This window comes from Nanorana parkeri, unplaced genomic scaffold, assembly GCF_000935625.1.
Source record: "Nanorana parkeri isolate BGI_ZX_2015 unplaced genomic scaffold, ASM93562v1 scaffold997, whole genome shotgun sequence".
Lineage (NCBI taxonomy): Eukaryota > Metazoa > Chordata > Amphibia > Anura > Dicroglossidae > Nanorana > Nanorana parkeri.
This window is the reverse complement of record NW_017307265.1, coordinates 164,449-186,092: the sequence shown is the minus strand read 5'-3', so window position 1 is coordinate 186,092 and position 21,644 is coordinate 164,449. Positions and strand designations below refer to the sequence as shown.

Sequence of the window (21,644 nt, the reverse complement as noted above, 5' to 3'; positions counted from 1 at the left end):
CGGATGGTTCCAATGCAGTAAGACCCTTGGGTATGTGGTCATTCTAGAGATTTCCTTCTTTTAGCATTTATAACTGAGCCACACTGATTTATTAAAATGCACCTGCCACCTTTTAACCTATTAGCTGATTAAGAGGAAGACATGCACGATCCTCAATTAAAACAAACCGGAGTTATATACCCAGAACCAGTATGCATCCACCGACAATAATAATCTTGAGATGGTGGTCAGCAATGGCCGCCTACTGTATGTACAGTATGTCTCATGGCAGGTTTCCTTTATTTGGAAAGTTTTCTATTCATGCATTTAGTGAATTAGTAAGATTTGCTTACTTCTAGATGATGAGAGCATTAACATATATTAAAGTAAAACTATACCCAGGCAGACATTACAATATTTATATATGCAAATACTATTGTTTTCATGCATACTGCAACTTACATATGCCCCAGGCTTACAAACTGCCCTGAAGGGTCTGAGTTTGTGGCAGTGCGCAAGTCTGGTATGCATTTAAACAACAGGATTTGTGTATATACCTGTACAGCTGTGGCATCAGCCAGCTTGTCACCGATTTGTAAGCTGGCTGTAAGCAGCTGCCTGGCATAGCCATAACTCCCAAGCCAATGGCGGACCTAATAACCAAAGGGCCCTGGTGCAAGATTTTATCTTGGGCCCCCCTCCCAAGACAGGGGGGGGGGGTGCGGGATCGGATCACACTGGCCCAAGACCCCCCCCCAGCGGTCTCTAATGTTGCCTCTGCCATGCCGCCCTGGTACTTAGCAGCTACCGCTCTGGAACGCACCGCTTTCGGTTTGAACAAGCCCTTATGATAAACCCTCCCCAGGCCCACCTACCTGCTTGTTGCTGTTGCCCTAGTTGGTGCAGCCTCAGCCTGGTCAGATGCCCTGCTCTTGCAGAGCCCACACTGGATGAGCAGGAAAGTGCCGCTCGCTGTCCACAGTGACAGCCCTGGAGCCTCCATGATGCAGCATCTACCATGATGATCGATCTGCCATGTCAGCTTGCTTGGGGCGGCCGCGGACGGGTCGCGTCTCACTCGGCCCGACATAGCCCCGCCTCCGGTCGCGCCTCGGCCCCTCCTCTTCCACCACCTGACCGTTCTAAGCTCGCCGCAAGGACCGCAACCGCTTCCCTCACCCCATCAGGGCCCTCGGGCGGCCGCTTGCCTTGCGGTAGCGCCCGGTACTTTTGATCGATCACCGGCCTGGCTGTGGGGGTGCCCTGGACCTTACCCCACTGGGCCCCCCCAACAGCCTCAGGCCCCGAGCCCTCGCACCGGCGGTAGTTCCGCCACTGTCCCAAGCAGAGAAATACCTCTGATCTGTATGTTGTATGGCCATGTGCATGAGGCCAACAGATTCTAAAATATATGGGGCCCATCATTTGACATCCTTCTGAAAATGCTGATTACCTTGATATCTCTGACTTCATGCATGTAGATTAGACAGTCAGAACTCCTAAATTGAATATTTGTTCAGAGGTCAGTGCTTTAGAACGTAATGAAACCAGTGAATCAGCAAAACAGTCAAAGCATTTGCAGAGGTCAGCAATGGCATCCCCAATATTCACTCAGTGCAGGTTTAACTTAAACAGGGTGAAAAAGGTGAGAACTCCAGAAACGTTTGCACTGCTGTTTGTGACTTCATTATGGACAGAAAGAGACAGAGGGAAAGAGCATAAGAGAGAGAGGATGGAACAAACCGAGGGAGAGTGATGGACACTGAAAATCGCCGGTAACTCACCAACCTTAAAAGATGGATTTACATGGTACTTACACTGGTGACTTTGCGGTATATTTGAGCAGCATTCTGGCATTCAGAGTACGGGTATTCTGAGGTAGCCATTTCCAACATGCACATTCCAAAAGCATACACATCCACAGATTCATCATAATGTTCTTCATACATTTCAGGTGCCATAAACTCGGGGGTTCCTGCCCATAAACAAAGATCACAGTTATCTTTTATACAAGAGGTTTCTTCATTACAAACGACTTATCATTGTCCTAATACATTTTATAAACCCATAATCATTTCTATTTGAGCAACAATTGCATAGTTTACAAAAGACAACAGTCCCCATAAAAGTAGCAAAATAAATGTAAAATATTGACAGAGAATATGTTGAACTGCTTCCTATATTGCACTAAAGAACTCTTGGTTTTGGCTGGAGGTCTATTTTAAGGCCCAATAGCGCTGGTCCACTGGGCTGCATTAATGTGCGTTAGGCTAATACAGCCAATTGATTTTGCATGGGCCGCCAGTGGAACACAACATAGATTTTAGTCTGAAAAGTTAAAAATGTTGAATGGGCTGCCAACACAGTGGACCAAAATTGTGGTGCACTAAAATGCACAAGTCAGGTGTTCTGGTGAGGTGCTTTTTAGTACCATCCAAAATGAATGGCAAATTCATAGAAAACAACGTCAATCACACTTGTTTAGTGTGTTACCTTAATGCACAGAGGTGAACAGAGCCTTAAAGAAGAACTCCAGGAAAGATTATTCTTAACCCTTGCAGTGTGGCTACCCCCGAACTGCAAGGGTTAAGCGATCATTTTCGCCCAGCGTGTAAATTAAAGTTATACTCACATGAACCTCATAGCCAACTGGCTGTTAAAGTGCTCCCTCCATCCTGTCGCCTCTTCCGCTGCAGTGATATATCCCTCGACATCCTCATGTCCAATACACATTGCATTCGACATGATGACCCAAAGATCCTTAGCCCACTGGAGCAGAGTGGAAGAGAAGCTGGAAAGACTGATCTAAGTCAGCCTGCTTCGAGGTTTAGAGAGTATAACTTTTTATTTTAATCCCTCTTCTTTCAAGACTCAAACAAGTAAAGCTTTGCTATGTTATAGAGAACATGTTATCTGTGCCCAGGATGTACTTCCTGGTATGTGAGGGTTCCCAGGCACTATTTTGCATACTGTCTCATAGGTGCAATGTGATGTATAAGCCATTGTTGCCTCTGACTGCTAATCTTACCAGATTTGAAGTGAGATTTGGTGACAGTCCTGCTGTGCTGCTTAATGGAGAGGAATCTGCACTATTTCCCTGCTTCTGTATCATTCATTCTCTGGAGCTGTTCTTTGTGACCCTCTTCTGCTGCTTCTTGAATATTATTTAATTAGTTTTCAGACCACCAGTCATCAAGGACAGATTTGATCCGAGGAAGCAATCCCTATTCCTCTACTACCTAAGATGGCTGCTGCCTTTACACACAGTGCAGAACAAGGCATGGTAAGTCAGTAATGTGGAAAAGGAACAGCTACATGGAGTCAACAGCCAATATCATTCACAAGTAATTTCCCCTCTGCCTGTCTTGTGGGCAAAGCTCCTAGAGTTAGGTCCTCTTTAAAAAGGCTCTTGCCTTGCCTCCCATCTATCTCAGACATGCACCTCAAACCCAAAAACATTTGTTACCTATAACACTTTTAGCAAAAGAGGCTCGTTTCAAGGTAGCCAGGCCCAGATCTCCGATCTTCACAGAGCCAGTTGGCCCAGTTATAAAAATGTTATCACATTTTAAATCCCGATGGATTATTGGAGGAGTTCGCGTATGAAGAAAGTGCAAGCCTTTAAGAATTTGCCGACACCAGCTGCGCAGAACCTTTGGCTTCATGACCTTAAATCTTTTCAAGTATCTGAAAAGAAAATAGCATGGACAGAGAAATCAAAATGGGAACAAGTACAAGACAGACTATAAAAACCTAATACAGAATGATTCGGAGTTAAGGCAGATATAATGCTGCTTACGGGATTTCATTTTTAAACCGTTATCTTTTTTCCCAAGAAAAAAAAAACATATTGGAAAGAGAAACGCTGAGACCTATGGACAAACCAATGAACTGAATGTTTCCAAACAAAAAATAACATTTATACCACATTAACATATATCAAGAACATTTTAGATCAGAGGGGAAAAGATTGAGTTTGTTTGTGTGGGGGAATTATTTGCCTTGCACAGCCTACTTCCTACCACTCCTACTTTAGCCTTAAATTAAAGACAAAACCGTTGCATGTTAAAGTTTGGGCATCCCTGGCCAAATTAAATTTTTTAGTTAGAAGTTTCCTACTTTCCAATTACAAAATTAACTGGGAGAAACCACATATTTGCAGTTGCATTTAAAAAAAAACTTAGGAAAAAAAAAAGTAATTGGGACATACAGAAAAGTTAGAACGCCCTTCCACTTGTTCAGTCATAAACACTGTTTTTTTCAAGGTTTCTAAACCCAATTACCTCATTAGGCCTTAACAGAAATTAGCAGCCTTCAAGATGACAATTGTAGAGCTTAAGAAAATCTCTGAGTGTCCAAACTTTTTGCTCTTACTCAACAACCATGGGCTCTTTTAAGCAAATGCGTGAAGCCCTGAAAAGATAATTGATGCCAACAAAGCATTGCAGAGGGTTGTTAAAAAAACAAAAACCACACACTAAAAACACAAAACAAAATGCTTCCAGCTTGCAATTTCCACTGTCCATATTGTCAACAAGGACATTTGTCTGTCATTTCTTGTTGACCGATTAAGTTTTCTTTGGTCTACCAGATCTTTGGCTTTCACTCTTAGGAGGACTGCTGATATGCTGGCCAGAAAGCAAACCCTCACATGACTGCAAAGGACAGGCAGGAAAGTTTGGCCCACACAGTCGTGGTGTTGCACTGTTCCATACTGCAGCATTGTCTGCACAAGCATTATCAACATAGAATAGTCCATCAGTTGGAAGCCTCATCTGCGACCCATTAAAAATAACAATATTTGAAGACAGGATAAACTAGATAAGCTAGAGTCCTTTTGGAAACAAGAGCTGTGAAACGGATCCAGACATTACTGTTGAGATCCACCCAGTTGCGTGATTAGTGATAGTCACAGCTCTCTGCAGGGACAAGATCGAGAAGTGAGCGAGCGACGGTATGTGTTCACTCACTTCCCAATCTATTGGGCCGACGTGTGACAGTTTGTCACATGTGGGCTCGAACTATGAGGTTGAGTGAAAATCACTCACCTCATAGTTCTCCTTTAACATACCTCAAAATGTGCATACAAGAATATCTTGGAATTAGAAGTGATGTGCAAGTAGAGTGGGCAAACATCCTTACAAGAACTGAAAGACTCTTTATTAGCTTAAAAGAGATATTAAAAGTTTAATAAAAAAAAAAAAAAAAAAAAAAAAAATGTTGTTTAAATAGGACCGTACTTGTAAAAATCTTTGTTTTAATGAAAGATGTGCAGTTCCTGGTTCTCTATCGGGTTCCTCTCTGCCCAATAGGTTGATTGACAGCAACAGGAACCTATGGCTCCTCTGCACTCAATCTCCTCCCCTGCAACCAGGAAGCTCGGGACAGAGGATCACTTTAGAGAATGCCAGCGGGGACAAGTGGTGCTGACAGGTTGGGGGGGTTTTTACATTAATGTAGAGAATGCATTAAATAAGGATAACTTTGGCCTAACCCTTTTTGGCCACAGTTCTCTTAAGGATCACAGGTGGACATATACCAATGTCCTCCGGTGACCCAAAACTCAGTATATAGCGGGCTATTGTACGCATTATACTGAGTGCACACAGCCGCGCCACAGCTGGGACAGATCCCGATAATACTGTCAAGATCCACCCCACTGGCTGATTGACAGCTTGCTCTGCCGCTCTAGAGGCAGAGCAAGCTGTGCCTGCCCCCTCTCCCATCCATTACTCCAGTCAGCGCTAGAGAAATGGAGGTGGGAAACACTGCTCTCTGCAGGGAGAGGCGAGGAGAGGATTGAGAAGTCCACAATCGGCACCATGTGATCGCTGACTTCCCGATCAATAGAGCTGACCTGTGACAACTTCAGTATCAGAGCTCGGCTTGAATTATGGGGATGAGTGTTTTTTTACTCACCCTATCATTCTCCTTTAAGGTAAAAAACGCACTGCCTTTAATAATAATTTAATACAAAAGGCACTTAGAAGCCATTACCTGTACCATAGGAGGATGTTGGTAAATAATGACATACTAGGGGGTCAAACTTTTACACGTCACAATTACTACAGTCTTTGTTCATCTGTTTTAAATGTTTAAAAAAATATATAACCGTGTAAAATATGCAAATATGTTTCTTTAACACCGTTATTTGGCTAGGGGTGTCCAAACTTTAGCATGCAACTGTAATAGACAGTATTTAGCTTCGCAGGGAGTATAAATGCAATGAAAAATATCACATCAGGGAATAGTTCCATATGTAGTTATGAATGTTTCTAGCAGCTATTTGATGTTAACATGAGCGGTATTTTACAATTACCGGCCTACAGACAAGTCCGTCTGTATTATCTGAACTCACGTTTTCAGTGTCCCCGATGTCATGAGCTCAGTCACCAAGACAATGCATTTCTTCCCCTTCAGGCAGGATTCCCAGAAGTCGTAAAACCTCACAATGTTTGGATGTTGCAAACCTTTCAGCATTTCCGCCTCCTCTTTAAATCGCTGCCTCTCAACTTTTGTTAATTTACGATCCTGTGGAAAGTAACAGAAGATGAGTCATTGCAATGCACCAAGTACCCTAGATTTCAGAGGCACCCTGTCAACACATTCTGAAACCTATAAAATCCACAAGAGGTTGTGTAGGTAAAATATAGAAACTTTGAGAAGATTGCTTGAAGGAAAGAGAAGAATTTTGCATTAAGTGCCCATTTTTATTTTATTGTTTATAGAATGTCAACATCTGTCGTTGGATTCGTATTCTAATACTCCACTGGTAACAGCAATGATGCAAAGTAACTAAATAATAGGGAAAGAAGAAAAGGCCACACACAAGCTCAGGAATGAAACAAAAGAATTGGTTAACAAATTATGTGGGATTTCAGGTGCCTACTATAGTTGTATTTAGGGCTGCAGCTAACAATTATTTTCATAATTGATTAGTTGCCCGATTTTTTTTCTTGTTGCAAGGGCTATGCAACAACATGCAGATATTTAACTTATTGTGTCAACTAAATCTCCCAGGCCACCAGTGTTTCACTGGTGTTACCTGATGCTCACCAAAATAGATTGAGTGAAGGCCCCGCCCTAATGCGGAGTGCAAGGTGTCCTGCTGCGCAGGTGGGTGTGGCTTACTATAAGTGGGAGTGATTTAATTGCCAACTTTTAACTTGCAGCTTATTCTTACTGACCATAATTAAAATCGGGGCAATTGGAAAGATCAGTTTGATCAAAAAAGTTTATCAGCTTCTGCACAGCTGACCCTACCCGCAAAACACAAAATACTATTGCCATGTCCTGCTAGAAAATAAACTGCTGGAAAAAAGTCCCTTGTTTCATAAGACTGCTGACAAAATACCATCAATGACTGCTTGCATGTGACAAGAGACTGCCTTTAGCGTGTTGTATAAAGGATTGTGTTTAGCTTTAGTGTAGGATCTCTAGTTGGACCATGTGGTTCAATGTCATGACTATAGGTGGCTTTTAGGCCTGGTTCACAGCTGGGCGTTTTACAGCGCGTAGCAATGCGCTGTAAAATGCCCTACGCCCAAAGAAGTACAGGAGCTTTTTTGGGGCGTATTTGCCGCGCGTATCCATTAGGATACAGCTGGATAGCCCTCGGAAACGTGTGTTTCTTTTACCGCAAGTCGCGGTGCAAACGCGCATATTCCGTACACCCAGGTGTGAACCCAGCTTAAGAACTGCTTAGTCTTTTGCTTCTAATGATTTTGATAGGTAAAACACATGCAACACATTATTGGCCTATCACATATAATAGGTATATCTCTACTGTGCATAAAGGCCAATGGTTTTCCTTTTTCCTCCTGAAAGTTTCCAATTTCCTCTTGCTTCAGACACCCTACTCCACCTACCATTACGCACTAGAACAAAGTTAGACAAAAATAGGCTCTTAATACCTAAAAGTATAAATTACAAGATCATGCATTTGCAAGTTTAGCAGACAGCTCATTATAGCAGTTCAAGTGAATGGTGTAGTTAAAAGGTGTGGAATTCTGTTTTGGTGGAAAGCGGAGGCCAGGCAACCATGCACAAAGAAAGAAAAAAAATTCTCAAGGGTCAGTATGTCACCACTCACAAGGCACGATACAATTTTCACTTTACAACATACAGAAAGGGCTCCAAGCCAGCCAGTGATTCGGGAATAGTGGACCAATATAATTACTTTTACAGATACAAACTAGGATAGAGAGGACACGTCTGCTTGTTACAGTAAAGGGTGTGACTGGGTGCTTAACTTAGAGCCATAGAGGGTGGCCACTCAAATAGCGAAGCCCCTCAGAATACCAAAATAGTGGGATCTACCCAAGACCCTTACTGTGGCCTGGGCCAAACTCTGCTGCCCGCACAGCGGAACCCAAATGCCTCATAGTTGCCTCACCCATACTGAGAATAATATGTAGGCGAACTGCCAGTCTTCTTCAATCCTGCTTCAGGCATGAACAATCCCTGCATGGCCATCAAAATCTTCACATATAATGCAGGGCCGCCAGTCCTGCATTGTACGCAAGGATGTCGGCCGCATGACAGGAGAAGAGGAGCAGCTTCATTGGACGAGTTGTCCATCCTGAATTGGCAGAGAAGTCTACAAGAGCAAGTAATAAGGCAAGTGTTCCTCTACGATACATCCCCACTTTCCAGACTAAATGAGCATTAGACCCTTACAATATGTAAGGGACAACCAAACAGGATCGGAAGTGGAGTTCAGCTTTAACAGCGTTAGCGCGCGATGCTCCCATTTATGCTATCTAGATGCATGTTTGCCATCACCCTGGAGCTAGCACAGAACCATTTTGAGGTACTTTTGTTTTATGCAAAAGGGAAACCAAGTGTAGTATGCATTTTAAAATTGTTGTCACTGTATGTTTTCTTAGAAGATGCCTACTAGATAGCATATTCTTTATACAGAATCCTCTATCAGATAAAGACCATTATAGCCACTGTGGAACGGAAACCTATACAGAGAAAAATATGGAAGCTGCCTGTGTTATTGCCCTTCTGGAAATGTTAGCGGCTTGGATGTCTTTGATTTCAAACTTAGGACCCCCCCATAATGGTCACAGTGTGATGCACAGTAGCACATACAATATGTCTCAACGAGAGAAAGAAAAATAAAAAGGAAGCTATTAGATTTAAAGATCTACCATCTACCTGAAACATATATCAAGGAACATGACGACAAGAGGAGAGCGCAAACTGATGACCTTCGGGCCCGTGACGACAGACTTGTTTGCTTTAGATGGGATCTGTATCCCCATAGAAGTCTATAGGCATGCAAAACCTGCTTAAAACAGGTTGAATGAAGGTCAAAAGAACCTGTCATTGATTATCTGAAGGATCTTAGAATCCATGCACACAAGCCCACTGACACAGGCCTTTAGTCTATTGCTGCTCCTTCATTTTCCAGTTGGGGGGGGGGTTTTGAGGAGAGAGAGGGGTTTAAAAAAATGCAGAGAAAGATCAGGTCTCCAGGTTGGCTGTGGATCAGGCTCTCAAGACTGGATGGAAATTCAGTTCTCAAATGTGTTTTTTTTAAATGTTTGCTTGAAGTTCAGCTTTAGCCGACCAACACACATTGTCCTTACCACACTGCATTTAGAAATGTATTAAACATTATAATATAATGCATTCATTTAATTCAACCTGTTCCAGCACAAAAGCCTCAGTCGACAGATGTGTGTAGCTTTCACCAGCAAATTAAAGAGCCAATGTTTTCTCCTGGGAATGCATAAGTGGAAAGCAGGCAAAAGGTCTCTCTGAAAGTGTTACAGGTCTACAGTCCACAGCGCTTTTTAGAAGCGGTAACCAAATTGTGTTAGCATTGATGAGTTATCGGAATCACAATGAGTAACTAAGAGTTCCAAATATCCTATATACAGTAAGGTTGTTTAAGTGTCAAACCTCCAGAATTGGAATATATTACTGCCCATGGAACACAAGGAGTATCTAAAAAGTTTATATAAAGATGGATCTCCCTGTGCTGAAGGGAACTTATCTTTATATAATGTTTATGGAGACCCTGGAGCTATAAATTAACCATTTGTAAATCCATAATTGCAACCCCACTCCGCTGTGTATGCAGAGTATCTAAAAAGACTCATCACTGCCCTGATGAAACATACTTGTACCTGCTACGCCAGCCATTATGTTGTTTAAAGAGTAGAACTAAATATTCAGTACAATTATAATTGTGCAGGACTGCAGGTATGTGTATGAAAGTTTTTATATTTGCCCCCTTATTTAGCTTTACTTTCTTTTCCTGTGTCTGACAGCTTGAAATCAAGGGGTAAAATGTTAACCTAAAAAGGAGAACTATGAGGCGAGTGCTTTTCACTCACCTCATAGTTCTAGCCGACCTGTGACAATGAGACTGTCACAGGTCGGCTCAGTAGATCGGGAGGTGAGCGAACACATACCGGTGTTCACTCACCTCTCGAGCCTGTCACGGCTCTCTGCGGGGGGAGGGGGCGGGTACAGCTGGATCTGCCTCTAGATAGGCAGAGCCAGCTGTCAGTCATAATTGTCGGGATCCGCTGCAGCGTCTCAGTATACTGCGGGCTACAGCTCGTGGTATACTGAGCCTAGGGTGACGGGAGGACGCTAGTTTGTGTCCTCCCGTTACCCTAAGGAGAACTATGGGGAAAAGCCTTAAAAGGAGAACTATGGGGTCAGTGTTTTTCCCCATAGTTCTCCTTAGGGTAACGGGAGGACACAAACTAGCGTCCTCCCGTTACCCTAAGCTCAGTATACCGCGAGCTACAGCTCGCAGTATACTGAGACGCCGCAGCGGATCCCTACATCGTCGAGATCCGCCCAGCTGTGTGAGTGATAGCTGGCTCTGCCTATCTAGAAGGAGAGCCAGCTGTACCCGCCCCCGTCCGTTCCGCCAGTCAGCGCTGGCAGATCGGAGCGGGAAGAGGGGAATCCAGCCGGTATGTGTTCGCTCACCTCCCGATCTACTGAGCCGACCTGTGACAGTCTCATTGTCACAGGTCGGCTAGAACTATGAGGTGAGTGGAAATCACTCATCTCATAGTTCACCTTTAACCCCATAGTTCTCCTTTAAAATGCATGGAAAGGCAATCTCCTTTTCAACTTTAGATAGGAGTAGGGGAGAATAAGACCCTTTGTCAAGTTTTTCATTGCGGACTGTGTCACCATTGGGGAGATCCACATATATATTTATCCTGCCGACCATTGTACCCGAGATAGAAAGTGAGAAAGAAACCCAAATTTTAGAGTTGTCAATAGAGCAAGAGGGGAGGGAAAATCCTCCAATGGGACACCTATTTTTGACTCCTCTCTAACCTGGGAATTTTATTCAGTTTGGAGAGATTTCCTCATTTACCTTTTGAATTTCCAGAACAGGAAGTATAAGAACCCCCCTTTTTTTTATGATTACATACTTTGTCGCTTCTGCAATAAAAGGATTTTACCTTTCCTGCTTGCAGCCATCAGCGTGTACACTGAAGTGTACATCTCGGACTGGCCAATGGATGGTTCAAGATACCTAACCCCAAAGATGTCAGTGCCAACAAGAAAGCTTGCAGAAATCACACCGCTGAAGTACAGAGGAGTTTAGTTCCACTGTAAGCCTCAAAACTGCTGCCCTGTCAACTACCTAACCTAAGACTGTACAATAAAACTGGAAAATCCATTAAAACCTGTAACCCCCTGGCTCAAACAGGGGGGCCACAGGCAAAGCAAATAGGTAGGGGAAAATACAAAAAAAAAAAAAAAGGGGGGGAAAAAAAAAAAAAAAGGGGGGGAAAAAAAAAAAAAAAGAAGGGGGAAATGTTAACATTCCTTAAAGGGACATTAAACCCTCAGATTTTTTAACATAAAACAATAGTGTAATGTGTGCCTTACTGGAATCATGGTAGTTTCCCTTCTCACTGCTGCTCTTCCTTTTAAATCCTCATGTCTTCTCATGCTTGGGGAGAACTTCCCTTTTCAGCTCAGGGCCTCTTCCTGTAGTGCTGGCTCAGGTTGCAAACCTACACACAGACACCGTGTATCCATTTCAGAGACAAGGCAGTCTGCTGCAAAACAGAAGTTCTGACCAGCTTGAGAACAGATACAAATTTAAAAGGAAGAGCAGCAGTGAGAAGGGAAACTACCATGATTACAGTAAGGCGCACATTACACTATTGTTTTATGTTAAAAAATCTGAGGGTTTAATGTCACTTTAAGTAAGCCAGAATAATTGTATCAATACATGATAAAGTATTTAGATTCTAACAGAAGAGCATCTGCCCATATATCTCTGTTCCCCTGCTGCAATGTTCCACCTCCAGGAGCAAAAAAAGGCAGCCCTATGTAAGCTCAGAAGATGCAAGATTCGAAGCAACACACAATTATAATAGTCCAGATACAACTATATTCCATTAGGGTCAGCAGAGTAGCCAATGCATTTGGGGGGGGTCCAAAACACACCCATTTCTTCGGAGAGCAAGTTGTGATGGGAGTCAGTCAGGCTCGTCACCAGCTCGTTAGGCAGTCTCTCTGGTCTAAGCTTGCACAGGCCTGAGGATTCTACTCTCCCCAAGTGACAGCACTGGGCCAATCAACAAGCACCAGTGCCGGCTATATTCTTCAATCCCAGGAGCTGAATGTAGTAGCAGTAAAGGAATGGCAAGCATGCTCTGCTGGAGAGGAGTGCATTAAGGGCACAGACAAACCTCTCTGCTTTATTACCGCATGTGCATTGCAGTAAGGCAACCTTGAATTTTGGTTCACATCTGTATGTTTGATGCACAATAAATGCATATGCAACACAATGCACTGGCTAGGTGCATTAAGAAGCCATTTAAAAAAAGATGGTACTGCAATGTGCCATGTAACATGCATTAACACAGCATACATGTTTGAACGGGTCCTAAAGCCAACCATTTACATGAGCAGATGACAGATTTTTAAAAGTGTACCTTTTAATCTGCAGATTAGTAGATGGAAATATTCAACATTATAAATTGCTAAGAGCCCATTCACACATGACCATTGGAATGCATTGCAAGATGAAATCCATAATTTCCAATTGGCCTCGTTCACAGCAACATTGATGTGCAACATGCTACATGTCACAAAAACACTGAAGGGCCTAATATAGAAAAGTATTGTGGCTTTTGCAACTCATTAAAAAAAACGCATCTCAGTGCACACCAACTCCAGTGCACAAGTGTGTTTTAGCCACATCATTGTATGCTAAACACAATGGGGGGGGAGGGGGGGGATCTACCAACAATCTGGCGCAGAATTGAACTGCAGCCAATCAGCATCTCTCATTTTCAAATCTTACCTGAGCAAACTGAAGAGAGGCTGATTGGTTGCAATGGGCAACTGCTCCATATTCTGTTTGCTCCCCATGCATGTGGCAAGAATTCAACCTGAAGAGTAATAAGGGAATATTTTTAATCAGGGAATTGATCAAAGTAAGAATTGTGAAGTTGAATAGGAAAATCTGATTGAAAAAAGAAGACCATATACAGTTGAAAGGTAGCTCTGCAACCAAATCCTGCCTCCAATGAGGCATTGTATAACAAAAAGGGGGGAGTCTGTAGAAAAAGATCACCCCCCAGGTGTATTAGGGCAACACAATGTCATAAAATGGCTGCTTAGAATGTTTTACTGCAAAGCCTTCAACTGTTTTGACTTGACAAATGCTGAAATCCTGGTAAAAGAACTTAAAACACCAAAGTTTCCACTCCTGCCTGAGAAATAGGACTGTCTGTAGGGGCAGTAGGTTGATTATAAGTTTCCTGTTGTCAGTTGCTTAAGCCCTGATGAAGCGGATTCCTGACCCCTGAAACACATTGGCTGTGCAAATCTTCTTGTTGCCATTTGTGAAGCAAATACAAGGTCTTTTTTTTCTTGAGACAATTGTCTGTTTTTAAAGTCTTCATTCACATGCATTTCTCATTCTGGGTGTCCCCTCCCTTTGGAGGCCCCCCCGCCCCCCCTGTTTTGTGACGAGATGCCGCAACAGAGCCATCAGGCCACAAATGGCTCCTATTCGACTAAGGGAAAGTTCATGGGTCTAGTGCCTCATTCTCACTCACCCTTCGATGCTTGCACTTCAACTTTCCTCAGCTCTAGAAAGTGAGCTTTCTTCGAATATTACAATTCAACATTTGTTTAAAATTAATTCAGCATTTCCCAAGCTGGCTCTTTGCTTTGTAACATTTCAGCAGCTATACTACTATGGACAATGCACACTAACTTTTAAATGAAAAGTTGATATCTCCTACAAAATTTGATCAAATCCTTGTGGCTTTTTTTCTGGTGGAGATCCTTTACGGTAAAGCAAAATAGAGCATTTATTATTCCTACAACAAGGCCAACAACACAATATAATAAAGCAGTTAAGGCTGTAAAGGTTGCCTTAAGCACATTGGAGCCCTGACCTAGAAAACACAGACAAGTCATTTTTAGATCCAATTCAAGGCTAGTTGGTTATACAATGCCAATGATATTTATAGATGGCGTTTTTCATTCAGCACAGAACGATCAGTGTTATAGAAATGCAACTGGAAGTGCTGGACGTGTAATGAGGATGGGTGAGAATGAGGTTGTTGCAGAGGTGAAACAAGTGATAGAATGTGGATGTAAAACTCTTCCAGGGAGGAAAAATAAAGGAAATGATGAATGGTGCTGTTACAAGTGACAAGTAATGAGCAGGAACACAGAGTAAAGACACCAGAACTTAAAGGGTTTGGGAAAGAAAAATATGACTAGACTTTTAAAGTGTATTTCCACGTTTGAAATTTGAGGAAACCCGTTTGTTCCGTGTTCCTATTCACATAGCATACCTAAAAATAGTTCCGACCTTTTAGATGCATCTGTATAGCTGGACTTTGCAAATGTCTTTACATTTCCAAGTGACAGAAAACTCGGGTCTGTCTCTATAGAAAGACTGGGGACAGACTGAACTTCCACTCAATATATAATGCTTCTAGATCTTTAATGGGTTTTTTTTAGGACAGATCGCCTTCAACTCTAGTTTGCAACGGAAACTAGAAAAAGAAAATAGCATTAATACTGTTACTGTTAGCATTATAGTTAACAATATTGGTATTTATTGGTATATATTTAATGATGAATACAGCAGCTACTACTAGCTATGACCTGGATAAATGAGAACCTTCAAGAACAAAAAAACAAAAAAGCACACACACTTGTTTTTAGCAGGACATGAATGGATTTAATGGGACCCAGGCATTAGTTGGGCAAAAGAAAAACCAGCAACAATTCCTACAATTCAGGTATATGCACAGAAGGTCCAAGTTACTGTGCATGAGATTGGCAACACCCCTGGAGAACTAGATAATTTGAATTAGATGAGAACCCAATTTCATCCTCATCTTGACACCTTGACAGGCTTTTCTCTGGAGATTGTGTAACGAGTGCCATCATCACACCTTCAGAAAAGAAAAAACAAAATGTTCCTTCCTTAGAGACTTTGATAGCCACGTGTGATCTATTCTACTGTTGATTTCCAAACCAGTGTGATCATAATGACAAAACCTGCAAGTCGGCAAGGCGAGAGACCCGGCAATACAATTATGGTCGTTCTTTAAAATCAGAGAAACACCCTTTTCAAATATAGCAGTAAAGTTCATATAGTTTATTCACTGAATCTAAATTTATTCCCAAGGTATACATTTTAGAGTCGTAACAGCCCAGGCTGGTCTAAATTCATTTATTAATTACAAGAATTTTAAATAGCACCCACATATTACACCCATCAATTTACATTTGTTCTGGTCAATCGAAGGAGTTCAGAGTTTGATTTTTCTGACACACACTAGGACAATTTGGGTAGCCAATACATATGAATATGTTTTTTAACTGTTAGAAAGAAATCTGAGCATCTATACAAAATCCACACAACCACATGGAGAGCATACCCACTCAATGCAGACAACATCCCAAGTGCTATGATCTGGCACAAAATGTTCCAACCAGTTTACCATGATGCAGCCCCAAAATTAGGCCAGCATCAGCCTCCATGGAAAAATGACTGATGGCTTTCTTGTCATTTACCTACCCCCCTCTTTGCCTGAATTGCTCCATTAGTACACAGATTACCACCCCACTGATGACTCCCCACCATGATGTAACAATTACTTCCTACAGCTTACTCTTTATATAATCTGATTTTGTTCCGGCCTGTCAGTTTTTTCTTATTTTTGCAGCTCACACACACTGCCTTGAATATACTGTGGGCTATTTATGAGCCTGGGCTTGGTGTGAACCCAGTATGACCAAGCCCATTAAAACTGACGGCTACTCTCTCCTCTCGACTAGTCACAGTTTTGAGGGGGCTTGGGGAAATCAGGCAACCCGGGTTCACACCAAGCCCTGGCTCATCTTTACTGGGGACCCACCCCACTCAAAAGTGACTGCTACCCCCTCCTTACCGACAGGTCACAGTTTTGAGGAGGAATGGGCAAGCTCAGGTGAACTGGGTTCGCACCAAGCCCAGGCTTATCTCTACTGTGGACCCACCCCATGTTGTTACTGACTCTTGGCAGCACACGTAGCATACATTTGCTGCAGGATATATTGTGCGAGTAGCAGGAATGAAATATTTGTAAGGCAAACATCTCATTGGACTATATAAATGGGCCTGCAGATGGGACATTTAGTATGAACTGAGTTGGTGTGGAAGTTAGCCACACAAGATTAGCTGCAGGCCAGCTCCCTTTGCTAACATCCACTATGCAAGCAACCTAAAATGTCTCTATATAGTAAAAAAGTGCATTACCATAGCACTTAAAAACCACTTAATACTACATTATGTTTCTACAGATATCCCTTCTAAAAGAAACACCTTTCAGTTTGCATACAATAAAGCTTTTCTATCCCCCTGGACTAACACACACCTAGCTACAACGTACCATGGCCAATGGCCATTGACAGCACTTCTTCAAACCTATGGCCATCTGCATTGGTCAAAGCGGACATACCCGACCATACCTCTGCCTCCATGACTAACCAAGAGCTACCGGCACTTTCCCCAAACCCAGATGGCTATACAATCTGGGAAGAACAACAACGACTTGCACCTTTCCACACCAACATTTAGATTCCGGACTCTTGTTGACCGACAACCAACTGCACTTGTCATATCTCGTCTTGTCCTTTTATAGATGCTTTAGCAGAATTAGGGAGGTCAATCGTCTGTTTCCCCAAGTTCTATTCTGTGTGTTTCGAAATATGTTTCAGAGTTTAAAAGACTAGCAAGGGTAGTCATGGTCTGGTGGTAGGAGCACTAAGCACCAACCATCATTTAGAAACCCCTCTCCCTATTGCACCAGTGGAAGCATCTCCATGGTTTCTGCACCACTTCAAATGCACTTTCATGGTGTTATACAATGTTATGGTGTGTCAGACAACCATATATTGTAAGTGACACATCCACACCTGCGTAATTGCAGCATAATGCATCACAGGGCAACTCCAGGTCAGTTCAAACTGTTGCAGGTTAATGCACATAGATCAGGCCTTCCCTGCTTGTGTCAAATGCAGGATGACACAAAAAAAGTGAGAATGCACATAAAACATTAATATGCTCAAGAGGATTGTATGCAGACAGATGGCAAAACAACCTTCAAGTTAACAGTGCAAAAGGTGCGGGGCTTTAAATATTGCTTTGGGGCCTGGAATAGTTACATCCCTTGCAATGTTTCAGTGGATGTGCGTGTATATGTATAGACTATGTGGATATAATAAAGCTGCATGGAGTTCTCCTTTAAGACACGTTGCACATGCTATTGTATAGCATAGTGCCGAAAGCAACAATCTCACACTGCGCTGTACTAGAAGGCAGCCCACATTATCAATTCTCACTTTTTACAACTGCATGGAGAATTGTAAATGGAGATTTCAATAACAAGCAACACAGATGCTTGTCCCAAAGATACAATCTCAAATCAAGGGATTAAATCTTCCATCTCCTCCAGCAACACTAAGCACAGTGCCAACGCACATACGTCATACGGATGTTAAATTGCTGCTGCTGCGAGAGAGAAAATGCTGCATCCAGAGTTCATCTCAAACCCAATCCCAGAAGATCCTCTCCAAGATGGAGCTCACTAGAGAGTTGATGGCACTCTAGAAAACAATGTTCCTTATTCGGTTTCAGCCCTATTGCTTCTCCCTGCTGAACGGTAGCCTGAAGTGCTGTTGAAGACACTACAGATATGTACTTTTGGAAGAGATTTGTAGAACAGCTCATTATAAAAGGAAATGTCAGCATGTATATTTTAATAAAGACCCAGAGGCATTCGTACCAAGAAACAATATGAAGGCAGCATGATATGGCTTATAATTAAAGGGTATGTCCACTAAGATGCAGCTGTCTTGCCACCTAACTATCCAAGAGAACAATGAGCCAGTGGGTGATTCAACCTGCTGGCATCTACATACAACTTAATTATAAGTGTTGGAAGGACTTTTCATTCTCATTCTCTACTCCAGACAGATACAAAAACACCCCTTCATCCAGTTATGTGTAAACAAACATAACCATTAAAATGTATTGTAGATACTGCTGGTATAGGTCCCTAAATTCTGCCTTTATATTAGCTTCCTTGGACCTCCTAAACACCAAGACATGGACAGAGAGGGAGGACCAGTGGAGTGAATTAAACCAGGTTCTATTAAATTAATGAAAGTGAAAAGGGGAGGGTGGGGGTTGGGGGGTAGTAGGGATGAGATAGAACCACTTTTAGGCTTTTATTGCTGGAGAGCAAGAAACGGGAGATCACAGGTTTAGGTGTCCATAAGTATTTATATTGTCATAGAAGCTCAAAGCTAAGAAGCCCAAGGATGGGCTACAGCGTTTTCTTATCAGAGCTTTCAGCGCTGGTTTGATATTGAGTATAATTGACCATACGCGGGTCGAAAATGCATTTTGTGGGTGGCCCTGCCAGCATCACCCAGCTTGACAAGCTTCAATCTGACAAACAAAAGGAGCTGAATGGAAGAATTGTGGGCCAAACTGTGACTGCACTTAAATCACATGAAGTCACTGTTCTGGTAGCCAGTGCCACATTACCAGAATACAGTAGCCGGTAGTGGAGATTCTTCCATCCACACTCTTTACCAATGAGGCAATCAAGTGATTTCTCTCATTCAGCCGCTAGGAGCTGAACAAGAAAAATCTTAGGGTTTATGGCTAGCTTTAGGAATTTCTATGGCTTAAATCAGGTGGACAACTCAATATGGAACTCAGGAGCTAGAAGGATATCTTTTTGGGCGCCAGCTCCATTGACAACAACTAGAGAACGCCAAGACTAGGTGCCAGCAGTAATTTTTAAGGAGCATTGGCTAACTGGCTCCTGGGATTTGTCCAGCCCTGGCGTAAATACAGGGTAATTTAACTCAAGAATTAGCAGCTTAAATCCAATCCTTTTTCACAAACGCTTCAATTGCTGATTGTGTTCAAAAGGTGCCCATACACCTTACGGTTATCGTACGATATTCGTGGGCAGTGTACAACCGCAAAAACTGTACAATCGTACGACTTTTGACTTTCAAGCAGGTTTGAAAACTTTGGTCGATCATATGATTTTTGCAAGGATAGTAGCGTTTCCGTACGTCAAAAATCATACGATCTACACTGCTCATACGAAAACATGTGCGGTCGATTGCCGAAATTCGTTCAGGTGCTTTTCTTTAATTACGGCTAATTGAACATTGCGTCAATCGGGGCAGGACAAATCGTACGACGGTTAGATCGGACGAAAAGTGTCATACGGTAATCGTAAGGTGTATGGCCAGCTTTAGAGGGCTTTTGGCCATCAGGCTTCCAATGTGGAGATTGCTCTTCACTTCCTGTTTAAAGAGTTTTAGAAGAGGAAGAAGAAGGCTACATCCCCACAATAGGGATACAGGCAACAGTGAAAACCACATCAAGCTGAATAAAGCTGGGTATACAGAGTAAGAATCTTGAACCTATGTTCGTCCGAAAAATCTCATCAGAACATTGGATAATGCCATCAGAGACTTTACGAATGTCTCATTTGGTTTTAGCATTCGATTTTGGAAATTAATGGCATTTCTCGAACAAAACCAACATGTCACTTAGAGATTTCCCTTTCTTCCTGCCCAAGTGATGGCTGTCATGCGCGCGCACACACACACACACACACGTGCATTTAACTCTAGCTTTCAACATAATACCTGATGGCTCTGCTGCAAAGGAGACTTGTTTAGTGACAGTTTGCTTCTGCATCATCACCCTGTCACATGTGCCCTAGGTTAAGACTAGAAAGAGCCATGCAGGCAAACATTGGACAAAGCACGGTACACCATTATTCCTATTAGAAAGCTGGTCCAGAGTAATGGATGCGCATAGGGTTGCCACCTTTTCTTAAAGCGAAACCCGAACACTCTAGCGACACGTGGACATATTTTGGGGGGAGAATGAGTCGCAGCTTATTCATATGTAAAAGGCACCTCCCATTAATATGTAAATATCACAGTTTAGACTATTTTTAGTGGGCGGCCAGTAGCATCTATCTTAATTTTGGTTGCCCCTGTCTGACACCTTGTGTCTGGGTTTCTGCTGCCATGAAACCCGGACACAGCATTCAAAACCCGAACTGTCCAGGTGAATCCTGGACAGGTGGCAACCCTAGATGCGCAGCTGATGCTGGAGCATATGCATTTAGACAGGAAATGGCTATAAGAGGCTAGGAGGAGAACAGCGACACCAAGAAAGAAAAAAAGGGATGAAAAAGTCTTTTATGAAATACAAAAACACCATGGCAGAGTTTTATGCATACACAGTGTTAACTACTTGTAATCCAGTTAGGGTTAAATGCACTTTAATTATTCTTCTACTATAAAAATATTTCTATACATTATAAAAATATACAGTTTTACTGCTACCATGGGAAAAAGCTGAGGCCCACTCAATATGTAATATACAATAGGTATAGAAAGGAATGAGATCTGCGGCCAAAGCAATCACTTTTAATTAGAGCTTCACCGATACCAATACCACCATCGGCGACGATACTGGGCATTTGCATTGCCTAAGCAACCCTTTTAAAAGGAAGAAAAAGTAGGAAAGAGGAAACCATCCCCACTACATAATATAAAGACGTGATCATTAACCATGTCACAACATAAAGATCTCGCTTTTTTATAATGTGATTTTGCTGAAAATGAATCCGCAATATTCTGAACGCAGAAATGTTTTTGAGAAAGGTCACCAAATCAGCAAGATGCACCAACCACCTTGAGAGACTGGCAGCTGTTTCATGCCAGAGCATTTCACCGCATCCATCACTTGCCAGCATGGCACTCTGGGCACGATGTGCTCAGGGCATTAATTGTTCAAAGCCGTCACTTTCATTCTGAAGCGTTCTCCATTTGTGAACATTAATATAAATCTTGAACCACTTCCAGAAAGTGGATGATGTGCTGATCGTCTAAACAAGGCAGGGCTTCTCCATAATACAAGATCCTGTGCTGACAAGCATATGTACAAAAAGCATCAGGAAACATCAAGTATTGATCAGACTTTCCATTTTGGCAAGAAATAAAAAGACCTTCCCTAAGGAAAAAACATTGTTATTACACCGATATTTTAATTTATTTAAATAGCTTTCCCTGGAGTGCTCTGGTGAAGGTCAGTA

General features: G+C 42.4%; 1 protein-coding gene across 1 annotated transcript in view; it reads right to left on the bottom strand.

Moving 5' to 3' along the window:
• WNK2 (WNK lysine deficient protein kinase 2) overlaps positions 1 to 21,644 on the bottom strand; it is a 162,387-nt gene that overhangs the window by 99,512 nt on the left and 41,231 nt on the right. Inside the window, exons 2-4 of the mRNA XM_018567015.1 lie at positions 6,338 to 6,510; positions 3,446 to 3,666; positions 1,797 to 1,954 (exon numbers count right to left, since the gene is read on the bottom strand). Coding sequence (XP_018422517.1) covers positions 1,797 to 1,954; positions 3,446 to 3,666; positions 6,338 to 6,510 — 552 coding nt within the window. The remainder of the gene's footprint in view (positions 1 to 1,796; positions 1,955 to 3,445; positions 3,667 to 6,337; positions 6,511 to 21,644) is intronic.